This window comes from Solanum tuberosum, unplaced genomic scaffold (genome assembly GCF_000226075.1).
Source record: "Solanum tuberosum cultivar DM 1-3 516 R44 unplaced genomic scaffold, SolTub_3.0 scf00274, whole genome shotgun sequence".
NCBI classification, from domain to species: Eukaryota; Viridiplantae; Streptophyta; class Magnoliopsida; order Solanales; family Solanaceae; genus Solanum; species Solanum tuberosum.
In genome coordinates this window covers 546,272-560,212 of record NW_006239198.1, presented here as the reverse complement: position 1 = coordinate 560,212, position 13,941 = coordinate 546,272, and the positions used below count along the sequence as shown (strand labels likewise).

Here is a 13,941-nt window from a genome sequence, read left to right as displayed (position 1 = left end):
ATAGAGTGACTTACGTAATCAACATACAAGGCTACTAAACTCCCCCGAGCAACAAAGTGCTCAAATTCTAGTATAAAGTATATGGATCATGTTGGAATCAATAGATTAGTCGATATTAAACTAGTCACCCAAAAACTGGCCGGAACATGCTCATATGTCGGAGTATTAGATTTGATGGCTAAAAGTGGTCACTGTCTAAGAAATAAAATTATATGGGTAGGGTCGGAATAATGTCACAACCCAACTAGAAAATAGAAATTATGTAGGATAGTTCAAATTGATGGAACGACCCCATTGAAAAAGAGAAATAATATGGGTAGGGTCGGAATGATGGCACGACCATACTGGAAAAGAAAAATTATACGGGTAGGGTTGGAATGATGGCACAACCCTACGCAAATCAAATTTGAGGAGTCACCGGAAAGACGAATGGAACTATGCAAATCAAATCTGAAGAGTCACGGAAAAGATACACGATGCTATGCAACTCAGATATGAGAAAATAGTTCGGAAAAATCCACGGTACTACACAAATTAAATATGAAAAGTAATCCGGAGAGATGCACGGTGCTATGCAAATCAGATATGCAAAAAAGGTAGTCACCGGAAGGATGGCACGGTGCTATACAAATTAAATATGAAATGGTGATGTTCACAGTTGTTACTAAAAAAGATACATGGTGACCCAACTTTTGCTAACATAATCATTGGCCAGACGGGCAGCATATATGGGTGCCACCCACCGGCAGCGGAAGCTCTTTTGATTTTTCTACCAAGATCGTAGAGACTCTGATACCATGTGAGAAATATAGGAAAATAATATTATTAAATTGTTGTTGTGTCTACATTATTACATTGAGACCCTATTTATAGACCCTGTAATACAATTTTTTACCAAGTAGGATACTATTAAGTATTCATATTTCTATTTCTATTCCTATTCTAATAAAATTGTATAAACCTATTCCTATTCTAATAGGATTGTATAAACCTATTCCTATTCTAATAGGATTGTATAAACCTATTCCTATTCTAATAGGATTGTATAAACCTATTCCTATTCTAATAGGATTGTATAAACCTATTCCTATTCTAATAGGATTGTATAAACCTATTCCTATTCTAATAGGATTGTATAAACCTATTCCTATTCTAATAGGATTGTATAAACCTATTCCTATTCTAATAGGATTGTATAAACCTATTCCTATTCTAATAGGATTGTATAAACCTATTCCTATTCTAATAGGATTGTATAAACCTATTCCTATTCTAATAGGATTGTATAAACCTATTCCTATTCTAATAGGATTGTATAAACCTATTCCTATTCTAACACATGCTACTACATCAAAGGTGATACATGTATTCTTGATATTACAAGAAGGAGATGCCAATATATGAGAACCATCTAGTAAATAGTAATACAAGTAGAACAGAAAAGGTTTTGCAGGTTACATGCACCAATAACCTTGGAAGGAGATCAACTACAAAGGCCATCTATCTTGTAAGGAGATTGTTGGATCAGTATAGGGACAAGAAGAGACTTACATGTGGTGTTCATAGACCTAGAAAAGGCATATGATAAAGACCCTAGGGAGGTCGAGATGTTTGGAAGTGAGAAGTGTACTTGTGGCTTATATTAGGGTAATTAAGGGCATGTCAGTGCCAAGACCCGGGTTAGAACACAGATGATCAGAAAAATTTCCGGTCATGATGGGGTTACACCAGGGATCAACCCTTAGCCTATTATAATTTGTCATAGTGATGGACGAATTGACACGGCATATTCAAGGGATTACGCGTGAGGCGAAGGTGAAAGTGAAGATTGATGTACAAGTCATACCTAAGGAAGGAAGTTTCAAGTACCTTCGGTCCATAATCCAAGGATACGGGGAGAAAGATGATGATGTCTCCCATCATATTGGAGTGGATGGGTGAAATGTAGACTTTCATTTGGGCTACTGTGCGATAAGAATGTGTTGCTAAGGGTAAGTTCTGCAGAGGGGTGATTAGACCATCATTATTGTATAGGCCGAAGAAATAGCTAGTCAAGAACGCCTTCTATGAGTGTAGCAAAGATGAATATGTTCGGATGGATGTATGGGCATACTAGGAGAGATGATTAAGGATGACATTATACCCCGTAGCGGACAAGATGAGAAAAGCGAGGCTGGAACGGTTCGAGCATGTGAAGGGAAAATGCATGGATGCACTTGCACCAGTAAAGAGGTGTGAGAGATCAGCTATATCAAGAGTTAGGAGAGATAGAGGTAGGTCGAAGAACTAGGAAAAGTGATAAAACTGGATATGGCACAACTTTAGCTTGTTGAGTACATAGTCTTAGATTGGGAAGGTGTGGAGATCGAGGATAAGGGTAGAAGTTAGTAGATAGTCGAGTGTTGTCACCCTTTAGATGGGAGAGGTAAGGGCTAGACCCATCTTCTTGTAGCCAGATTAGAGCTTGTTTGGATTGACTTATAACGTATGGCTTATAAGCATAAGCTCCTAATATGACTTTTGGCTTATTTTTATTATTTGTGTAAAAAAGAAGTGCTTAGAAACACTTTTTTTCATCTTACCCAAACACTACAAAAGTGCTTAAGAGCTATTTTGCCTGAAAAGCACCTAAAATAAGTCAATCCAAACAGGCTCTTACTAGTAGTATTTAGTAATTGTGTAATTTCTTCAGCATCTAAAGTAAGGTGTTCTACTATTTGTTGCTTCATTTTCTTGATATTTTGCTCACATATTTTTCTTGCAACCCAGCTTCAAATAACTTCTCATTTGAGTCGAGGGTCCATCAGAAACAGTGTCTCAACCCTACAAAGGTAGGGGTAAAGTCGACTTACATTCTACCCTCTGTGGACCCCACCTGTGAGACTACATTGGGTATGTCACTGTTGTTCTATAACCTAGTAGAAGTATTTTCAAACAATTGCAATTTGTTCTATCAATAATACAACTAATTTAACCAATTTGGCAATTAGAAATGTGCAGCAGAAACTAAAGCTACCGAAAAGCATAAATTGATTACCAAGCCACCATAATCATCAAAAAGGGCTGCAGAGAATGTTCTGATTTTTGCATCAACCACCATATCCTCTAAACCACTAGCCATATCTCGATCAGCAAGCTTTAAAGCAAGCCTCTTTGGAGGTTTCTTGAAACCACTGCGAACAATGAAAGGTCCCAACTCATCTCCAATAACCCACAAACTAAATGGTTCCCTCGTGAATTTGGAATCAGATGTATCCCAAATGCTTTGTTCCGAAAACTGATCACTAGCAACCATATCACTGCGGATGCATCTTAAGGAACCAAAATCAGATTGATTTGGTGCTCCTTTGCAGGCTATACAACCCAAGGATACAAAGCCTGGAGGAGGCTGGGGCATCCAAAAAGATATACCATCCACTGATCTATGTTTCTTTATCTGTCCCACAAGCGTAAAGTCTGAAGGGGCTTTGTAAAGCTCATCAGAATCCTGAAGTACAATGCAAGTATTTGGAGACTCATACCCTTGAACTGCAATATCACTAAAATATACCATCCCTTGAGGAATAATAGGGCGCCATATAGATAATTTCTTTCTAGATCCAGAACCTTGATTCCACCAAATTAGCCTAAATGTAGCATTGGCTTCAAACCTGCGACGAGAGTTTACTGTAGATGACCTCTCTGATTGAACTGCGTGATTTTGACCAGACGAAACCCCAGTTTCTGAGCTCTTTGATGTTTCAGAAAAATCTCTGGGAAGCCCAAAGAAAATACGCCGAAGATCGTATGCTCTGCCGCACAACTTCAAAGTAGTCGGATCTGAAGGCAGGAAGGTACCAATGGAATTATCCACACGCCAGAATGCCAATTCGGAAGATCTGGTAGCAACACTAAGTACAGATTAGAATATATTCTATATTGAACTGAAAAGCATGTATAGTGATATTGGTAACCGCATTACAGACCGGTAAAATATGTACAAGTATGCAAAACCAATAAGTCGTATGATTTGACTTGAATGCAATTTGGAAGAAATGAGTAAGATGAGAATAAATTTGCTTTATCGCTTATATACTAGTTCCAGTACCTATGATTCCATGAATCAGAAAGAAAACAAATAAATAACTTCACATACCGATTCATCATGCCAATATAAACACAATCTCTCAGATCACATGGTGAAACTAAAGAAGCTAAGATGCACCAGGCAGACGATATTGGAGGTTCCATACTTCCAGGAGAGACTACACAGCCCACTGCAACATAACCTTTCGGTGCTTTAGGGAACCAAATGGAACAAGTGCTATCTTCTTTAGATAAACACGTGGTTGGCCCCAATTCACCATCCTCGTAGGGGGATGAGGGCCAAATGAGCATGAAAGACTCAGGCCTCTTTACTCTGACAAAGCTGGTATTCAGAGCAATGACTCCTTTTGTGGGTGGTTTGTCACTGTTGAACTAGAGCAGTTAGTATCACAGGCAAATTTGCAAAGGTAATAGAGAGAACGAATCTGGGGAAATTTACTAACATTGGTGTCAGATAGTCTCCAATTGTTCCATAACCAGGTGGAGCTCGAGCTCTCCAGAAAGCATATATTTGGTTACACGGACCTGTGATGAAACAATCAACATTATTCATCAGTTTAGACCTCTCTTTAACACAAGGGGAAAAAAATTACTCTTGGATGCACTAGTTCATACTTTTGATAGTCCCAACTTTGTCAAACTCGGAGCACACCACAGTCATTTTCTTTGATGTGGTCCTCAAAAATGCTAAGATATCATCCTCAACTGCCAAAAACAGTCTTAAGATGCTGAACGAAAAGTTCATAAAAATATCGGACACAGACAACTGTATATTTGACTTTCCAGAAGCATTAGAGAACTTCACAGAGGTATCGAAAGGTTCCACTATTCTGACTCCATTGCTCTCCATAGTTAATCCAAGAACATTTGCATTCACGTCAAATGTATCACCTTTTAGAACAATCCTGGAAACATCACAGCCAAGTTTGTTACATAATACCTTTTAAGAGAAAGCAGAGCAACAGACAACCAGGTGTCCTCAAATTACAGTTAGTGTCAAAACTATAGATAGAAGAGATATACTGATTAATTGATTATTTATGAATGCATGACACCTTTTATAGCTTAACCACAATACATATGATATTTGTCTAATATAAGATAGTATCTTACTTAAGAATGTGAGTGATTGTCGCCAAACTCTAGCATTCTAAACTAACACACAACGACGATAACAACAACAACTACTATAACGCCTCAATTCCAACACTAAAACTTGAAATTAAAGGTAATATTAAGAAAAAGTGGAAGCAAAGCCTTGTACTTATCCCCTGCATACAGCGGGGGATATTTTTTATTTCAACATTGCATTGCACTCGAGCTAGAGCTAAATCCATTAATCATTACAGTGAAAGCCACAAGGACTGATGAAAACACCAAATGTAAAATCCAAACACCTCATTGTAGTCCCCAATCAAAAACACAATGTGAAGACCAAACGAGAGATTTATCATAGTTCCAAACATAAATAAATGAATCAAATCATTTCCTGATAGCTTAAGAGTTTAGATAAGGTGATTCACACAGTTAAACTTGAGACCTGAGCAAGTGGATATCCAGTATCTCAAATAGGGAGAAGGGGCAAATAAACCCCTCAACTTGCGATTTAGAGCGGATATATCTCTCATTAAAAAGTGGTGCATATATACCCTCGCCGTCTAACAAATGGTGCATATTTATCCTTTTCATTATTTACCACGTGGCAATAACTTGTCATTATTTTGGACCTAAAGTGTAATTCGGGTCGTATTGTCTAAAGTTGGGTCATTTAAATTGTTGGCCCCATTTTTTAAACTAAAAAATCAGTTTTAGAAAAAAAAATTAACACAGTGAAGTTGTTAACGAAAAGGATATATATGCACCATTTGTTAGACGACAAGGGTATGTACACTATTTGTTAGATGACGAGGGTATATATGCAACACTGCTTTAATGTGGGGTATAACTGCTCTAAATCACAAGATTGAGGGCTATAAGTGCCCTTTTTCCCTTTCAAATATCAGTCACCCATCATCAGAAAGCACACAAACTTGGCCCATAAAAGGAAATCAAGCTCGTATATGAGGGAACGCATTGCAAATCTAAAACAAATAGAAGTGTCATTTCTCTCATAGTTTTAGTGTGTGCACAGTACGAAGGAAAATATTTTCTTGGAAAATGCTTGTTAGAAAAATAAGTGATTTTCTTACGTATTTTCTTGTGGTCGGTAAGTAAGCAAAAAATATTATCCTAAAAGAATTTGTATATAATCTAGACAATAATATGGGAGGACTACGGGGGTGGGAGTGAGGATGAGGTGTGTTGGAGGGTTGGCAGGACACAATCTTGTGGAATGCCACTTGTGAAAATTGTAATTCCTACTTTCATTGGGGAAGTCATTTTTCTTATTTTTAAGAAATTGGAAAACATTTTCCTCCACAGTGAAAACACCGTTAAGCATTTCAAAAAGACAATTAACACAACTGGACAATCTTTTTTCTTACACATAATACACCAACAAAGAAATATATCTATGTTACCACTAAACTGAAACAAATTCTGGATCATGCTTAGTCTGCCGTGAACCTCAAACCATAAAAAAATCTTGGAAAAAAGCTTGCTTTGCAAATGAAAGGGAGCATGAGCTCTTGGACACTAGAAAGACAGCTGATAGAACGGTCAGTCAGTATATTAACCTGACCAGTCTTTGGTAACTGCTCTCTCCGCCCCAATTTTATGTGATGCACTTTCACTGAGTATGGAGTTCAAGAAACAAAAACTTTTAAAATTTGTGGTATAAAACAAGTCATTGATATTTTTTTTGAGAATGGTAAGTTTTATTCATTAGCATAAAGACTATGTTGGTAGCAGTATGTATAAGCCATAGATATTTTCTTTGAGACGAAGTCATAGATATTTGTGTGGCTATAAAGCATCTCACAAGAGTAAAACAGGAAGTTTAAAGTTGAATCTATCTATCTATCTATACTACCTTAAAAGCATAAACTTTCTAACCTGAATGTTAAATTACTATAATACCCCCCCAAAAAACACCCCCTAACATAAATGTTAAATTATTATAATACCTGCAACTAAAAACACTCAATTCAATACATCTCTAAATTTATTTATTTACTTATATACTATATTAAAGCAGACACCTTTTCACATTGAAGGATTGTGACTTTTTAGAAGAGTTGTGACTTTTCCAATGATATCTTAAAAGCATGAACTCCTTAACTTGGTTGTGATTTTTCAGAAGAGTTGTAACTTTTTCAAAGGATTGTAATTTTTCCGAAGGGTTGTGACTCTGATAAGGCACAATAAGCACTTGTTCATACTATATCCTTTTTTGACTATAAATAGAGGGGTTTCCTCTCATTTTTAAATATACTACCTTAAAAGCATGAACTCCTTAACTTGGTTGTGATTTTTCAGAAGAGTTGTAACTTTTTCAAAGGATTGTAATTTTTCCGAAGGGTTGTGACTCTGATAAGGCACAATAAGCACTTGTTCATACTATATCCTTTTTTGACTATAAATAGAGGGGTTTCCTCTCATTTTTAAATATACTACCTTAAAAGTATGAACTCCTTAATTTGAATATTACATGATTATAACACCCCCAACTTAAAACACCCCTAACTTGAATATTAAATTACTATAATATCACAATTAATAACAGTCAATTGGTATATCTTCTATATTTTATATTTATGTTTATATTTTATGTTACTAGCTTCACGTCACGTGCATTGCACGTGAGTATCATATTATATAGTATACGATGTTGTGAAATAAAATTAATACTACTAAATTAAAGGTTTCTAGTAAATAATTATAATTGAAAGAACATAGGACAAATGCTTTAAATGATTAATACAGATTGTCATAAAGTTACTTGTATTTTAAGATCAAAATGAACAGATATCATTGAAACATTTCAAAATACATTCAAAGTTTAAATATGGAGAGAAAGTGACATTTCTTTAGTAGTATTGTCTTTTATTTCACTCAATTTTGTAAGTAAATTTAACCAACAAAATAAAAAGTCAAAATAAAAAAGGTCACCAATAGTCTTTCCTCTTGAGGTAATGACCATAAATGACGAACACCATTTAAGTACAATTTTTCTCTTAATATTCATACTTAAAATTTAGTATGTGCATGCTACTAATAACAATTACCATAAATATTTCAATATTTTATCTTTATACGTAGTATATCATGAATATTTGAGTAAGGCTATTATAGAGACGTAATTTTACAAAAAAAAAGTACTCTTATAGTTAAGGTCAACACTGTTATAATTAAGTAGAATGTTGTAGAGACAAAAAATATAACATCAAAATTAGTTCTATGTCGTTACAGTGAAATGTTGTAATAACGAATGATGGTGAAATAGAGGTTTGAGTGTAGTCAAATACTTAGCTTGATCAATTCTTTGTTTTAGATATACATACTTCAGTAGCATAATTTAATGTTAATATATACATATGGTGAAAAATATTTCATTTCTTTAAGTTTCGACCTTATCTTTGCGGAATTGTAATCTTTTCCTTTTTTCTGTCGGCGACATATCATATAGTTGTAGTCTAATAAAAGTATCTTGTATATTATAGAAGTTGTATCGTGATATAAAACATTAAACTTTTTCAATAAAAAAAATTAATAAATGAATAACTATATCTATTTTTATATAGCTAGCAAATAGTGTATCTTATGACATACTATTTTCTCAGATTAAAATGAACACAAAATAAGAGGAAGTTCATATTTAAAAATTTCATACTCAATATAAATATATATATATATATATATATATGGAACAATTCATAGCCAATGAAGAAGGAAGAAGAAAATATATGTTCATGTTATATTCACTCTAGTGTTCCATCTGATTGAAATCTCTTGCCACCAATACTTTACTTTCTCCGTTCGTTTGTACTAAATTATCTATTAAAAATTAATTATTATCATATTATAAGTTAAAGTGAAAATCTATTTTTGAAATAGTGGACTTAACATCAAAACTAATAACTCAATGGATTGCGCTGATGTCAATTGTTTTAGCAAAATTAGGAAGAAACTCCTTCGTTTGGGGGAAAAGAATAAAAAATGGAAAAACAAAAGAAATAACTTACCCCAATCATGTGCTTTTTTGTCGTATTTGTTTATTATTATCGTCTCTCCCACAACTTGATCTACTAATTTTATTAGAAAAACTAATCCACAATGTGTGTATTCGTCATTGTTCACTCATTATGTGAACACTAATTATTAAATTCTCTCTCTAATTAAAACACAAAAGAAATTAATTAAAGAAACAAAATAAGAAAAAAGAAATGAAAAACCCCACACGCTATATACACAAGTTTTCTGTGTGAAGAAAAGTTCATAGTTAATTGCACATTTCTCTGTTCTCTTCATTTCTTCTTTAATAGAAAGTCAATACCAAAATTTCAATGCTAAGAACCTCGACGAAACATATCAATGGTTTAGGGATAAATCACTTATGAAAATTTTAAATGATCTCAAATTGTCACAAATAAAAGATTTCCAAGAATTTATAAAGAGTGAATGGTTGTGATTTATGACCGAAGAAGCATGAAGGTTGAAATTGTGTGACTATTCGAAGGAAACAAGTCTTCTTTTAATAAATAAAATATGTAGGTTAATTAAAAGCGTATTAATGTTCTAAAATGATATAAAATAATATTGAAGTATGTATGTGATGAATATCGTAAAAGGAAAATATGAGTGTGAATTGATGAATGATTTGCTACAATTTGCTCACCAACTCTTTCTTATGTGGTACCTCAAATTTCGTGAATTTCAAACTTAATCAACTATTGCAAATAACATTTGAGATTTTTTAAGAAGAAGAAAGAGCAGAAAACTTTAAAAAATCGTAGTTGAAAAGGGGGAGAAAACCCATCTATTTATAGCTAACAAATAGTAGTATGAATAGGTGTTAATTGTGCCTTATAAGAAAAGTCACAACCCAACGAAAAAGTCACTGCTCATCGAAAAATTTACTCCTCATCGGAAAAGTCAAAATCTTTGAAAAAGTCACATCTCATCTGAAAAGGCACAACCCTTTGGAAAAGTGACAACACCGAAAAAGTCACTGCTCATCGAAAAATTTACTCCTCATCGGAAAAGTCAAAATCTTTGGAAAAGTCACATCTAATCGGAAAAGGCACAACCAACCCTTTGGAAAAGTGACAACCCTTTAAAAAAATTACAACCCTTCGAAAAAGTCACAACTCATCGAAAATGTCACAACCTGTCAAGAAAGTCACAACCTTTCAGAAAAGTCACAACCCTTTAATGTCAAAAGATATCTACTTTTAATAAAATACAATTGATTAAATAAATAAAATAAACTGAGTATTTTTAAATAGGGGTATTATAGTAATTCAACATTCAAGTTTGGGAGTTCATGCTTTTAAGGTAGTATAGATAGAAGATAGATATAGATATTATATTAATACCAGGCACCTTTACATATTGAAGGATTGTGACTTCCAATGAATTGTGACTTTTCAAAGGGTACTGACTTTCTGAAGGGTTGAGACTTTTCTGATAAGGCACAATAAGCACATGTGCATACTATCCTTTGTTGGCTATAAATAGAGGGGTACGGTGGACTCGATTTTTTATTCTTTTATTTTGGTTTATTTTTGAATATTTTTTCTTCTCTGTTTGTGTGTTTTTTCTCTCCATTAGACTTCTTATTTTCTATAAAAAAAAAATGTATTATTATTTGGGCTAAAAAATTTAGTTCAAATTCTTGAACTTTTAGAACATTTATACTATTTAGCATGAAATACACGTGCAACGCACGTGTTTGAGAACTAGTTATTTCTAATTATGAGAGATATCATTCTTGTTTGGACAAACTAAAAAGAAGAGTGCATGTCATAAATTGGGAAGGTTAATCCATTCCAGAAACCATTCTACTAACTAAAGATCTAGAAATAGTCGGGTTAAAGGAGTTCAACTGTAAGGAAGATTCATCCTTTATACAGGATTAACCCGATGATCTTTGTCCTATGGTGAACAAACATATATATATATTGACAAAATTTATAAAGCCCCACCACCACCCTGCACATTGCCAACCCGTTTTCATGAGAAGTTGGTATCACAAGTTCATTCTTCTGATTTACCTCCTTAGCAATCCAAAAAAGAGGACATGTACTAACAAAGAAAAATGCTGGAGAGACCAGGGAATAAAATAAATACAATCCATCCAATAAAAGCATACTCTTTCCAGTTTCTCTTGTCCCCATGATAGGGTCATATAAGAGGACTTCGCAACAAAGGCATCCCAAAATGTCTCTTAAATATTATATCAAACTACTCTTACCTAGAATTATTTTCAAAAACCTAAACAACAAAAGACACTTACAAGGGAACATAAAAATGGTAACCATACAAAAGAAAAAAATACTACGAGTAGCGAATGCAAATAGCACTGGTACCAATTACACAAGTTCCGCTCAAGGCTCAAAGGCAGTGTACCTTACTTTTGCCTACCCAAAACCAAGAATACGATTGTGATAAATAATTGTGTCAAGAGGTATATAAAGTCAACCAAAGGAATACATAAAGAGGGTTTACCAATATCTTGAGCTACACCGTCGATTTCCTTTAAGATTTTTGGTTAGATGCGTAAGCATTTCTAAAAGGTATCAGCATCAACCTTTTGTAAGCCTGTTCTAACAACCGTTTCACATCCAATAGACCAACACCACATTAGAACCCAAAAGTTGGGCTACATGTGAAGGAGGGAGTCGGAAATACAATGTTATAGCAAGGGAATTGAAAGATTTTTAGTTACTCTCCCGACTTATAATTTACGGCTGGATGCATAAATTCTTTCATAAAACCTAGTAAACTACACAGGATAAGTAATGCATTACCAAAACTTATGTTGACCATCACAGTAACACGGGAAAGAAGAACTGATGGAGTGGTCCAATTTCATGTGTCATACCAAAAAAGAAAAACTGGGAGAGCAGCAAATCATTCAAAATACTATGGTGTTGTCAAGTATCTCCATTAAGCATTCTTAATCCAAATCAACAGCATAATCAAAAACTAAAGAGAGCTTACTGGACGGACCTTTGTCATCATCTTATTGACACTAGAAGCTTACACCATCAAAATTTCTCAAAACTAATCGAGACAACCATTTTAGAAACTAATTCAACAAACATAGAGTCAATACTCTAACCAATCGACATATTATCAGAGAAATCATCAGTACAAATATAAGCAATATTCTAGAGAAAAAGGAAAGGTTGTGTTATTTCCTCCTCAATAGGCCTACTGAACCAACTAGCATGTCCCAAGACAGCTGATAAGAGGACTTCCATATGCAACTTGGAAGTTCCATGAAATCAGGTTGCAATATGAAAAAGATTCAATTCCCAACAGATAAAAGTAACAACAAAAACGACACACTGTAATGGTCAGTAGAAAGAACCGACCTGCAGAATGCATCCAACTGTGTGTGCAATAATTTGTTCGAAAGAGCAGCAGACTCTCCCACACTTCTTGATGTATTATAGAAGGTAAGCTCTGGACCAATAGCCTGTATTGAGTTCTCCATAAAATGTAATGAAAATACAAGTAGCAAGTTTAAATTTCTATAAAATAACTACTGTGAATTCAATATACCACAGATCATTAACGCTAAGTTTGGTCGGGATGAAAGGCTAGAGAGATGGAAATGATACAGGATCTTCATGATCATTTCCATCACTTAGCGAGGAAATGAAGGACAAGGAATAGTTAAAGTGAACAGGTTCAGTAACTGTTTACGTCAGTTTTCCAATCACTATGAAGTTAGACATAAAAATGGAAACATACCACTTTACTTCCCCTCAAGTTGAATCAAAAAGACCGTATCTACATGATAACTCAAACTACACGAAGCAAATCAAGGGGGTTTCTCCCTTTAAGCCATCCCACTCCATTGTAGAATCAAATATAGTGCTAACAAACTTCACATGCTAAAACGACATATACACAGCAAGACATATATAATGTATAATAGAGCCAAATTACTATCCAGATTGTAGACATTCTAAGGATTAAAGAAAAAGCCCCGATGATATAAATGACAGCATTTCTTCTAATGTAGATCATGTCAGTAATGATAAAAATTGGGAGAAGAAGAAAAAAGTGTGACAAAAAGTTGCTTAAAAGATGTAAATTTGGGAGTAGAAAAAGAAAGCAGACTCTGAGAAGACTGTATTTTTGGTTCTAAGAATCCTAGTATAGATAACATTTTTGTCTAGAAGGCTTTGATGATTCGTACTGTAGTCAAGATCTTTTAGAATCACAACTTCCCAACACATTTTGAGATTCTTATCTCCAAACTGATTGTGTTGAGAGGACCCATGAATCTGAACCTAAGGTCACTCATGAGATTATGGACTGTCATTCAGCCATTCCTATTTACTGGAAGGCCTAAACACAAATGCTAATTTAAAAAGAGACAAAAGGGTTGACAAAACAAAACAAACAAATAGCACCTGTTGGAGAAAGGTTACATGAACACCAGAGAGCAGCAAACATTCTTAAGTGAGTAAACCATGGTGTGTATCACAATTTAATCATAGACAAGAAGAGTTTCTCATTCACGGAGTTTTTGGATTGTAGAAACTAAGGTAAGGTGAAAGACTTATGCAGTTATGCTTACATTTGTAGAAAGGCCATACATGAACCATTTTAGTGTATTGCTTTGGAAGGAAAATCTTTTACTGATATTAATGCTACTCATATACCCTGTGTAACAGCAAAAAGTGGGGTCCGGGGAGGGTAAGTGTACGCTGACCTTACCCCCCCCCCCCCCTCGGG

At 34.5% G+C, this 13,941-nt stretch overlaps 1 protein-coding gene across 1 annotated transcript in view; it reads right to left on the bottom strand.

Annotated features, from left to right (window-relative positions):
• The window catches only part of LOC102583893 (uncharacterized), a 68,180-nt gene that overhangs the window by 25,879 nt on the left and 28,360 nt on the right, over window positions 1–13,941 (bottom strand). The window contains exons 34-38 of the mRNA XM_006358557.2: window positions 12,567–12,670; window positions 4,702–4,991; window positions 4,530–4,611; window positions 4,136–4,450; window positions 3,038–3,878 (exon numbers count right to left, since the gene is read on the bottom strand). Of these exons, the coding sequence (XP_006358619.1) occupies window positions 3,038–3,878; window positions 4,136–4,450; window positions 4,530–4,611; window positions 4,702–4,991; window positions 12,567–12,670 (1,632 nt within the window). The remainder of the gene's footprint in view (window positions 1–3,037; window positions 3,879–4,135; window positions 4,451–4,529; window positions 4,612–4,701; window positions 4,992–12,566; window positions 12,671–13,941) is intronic.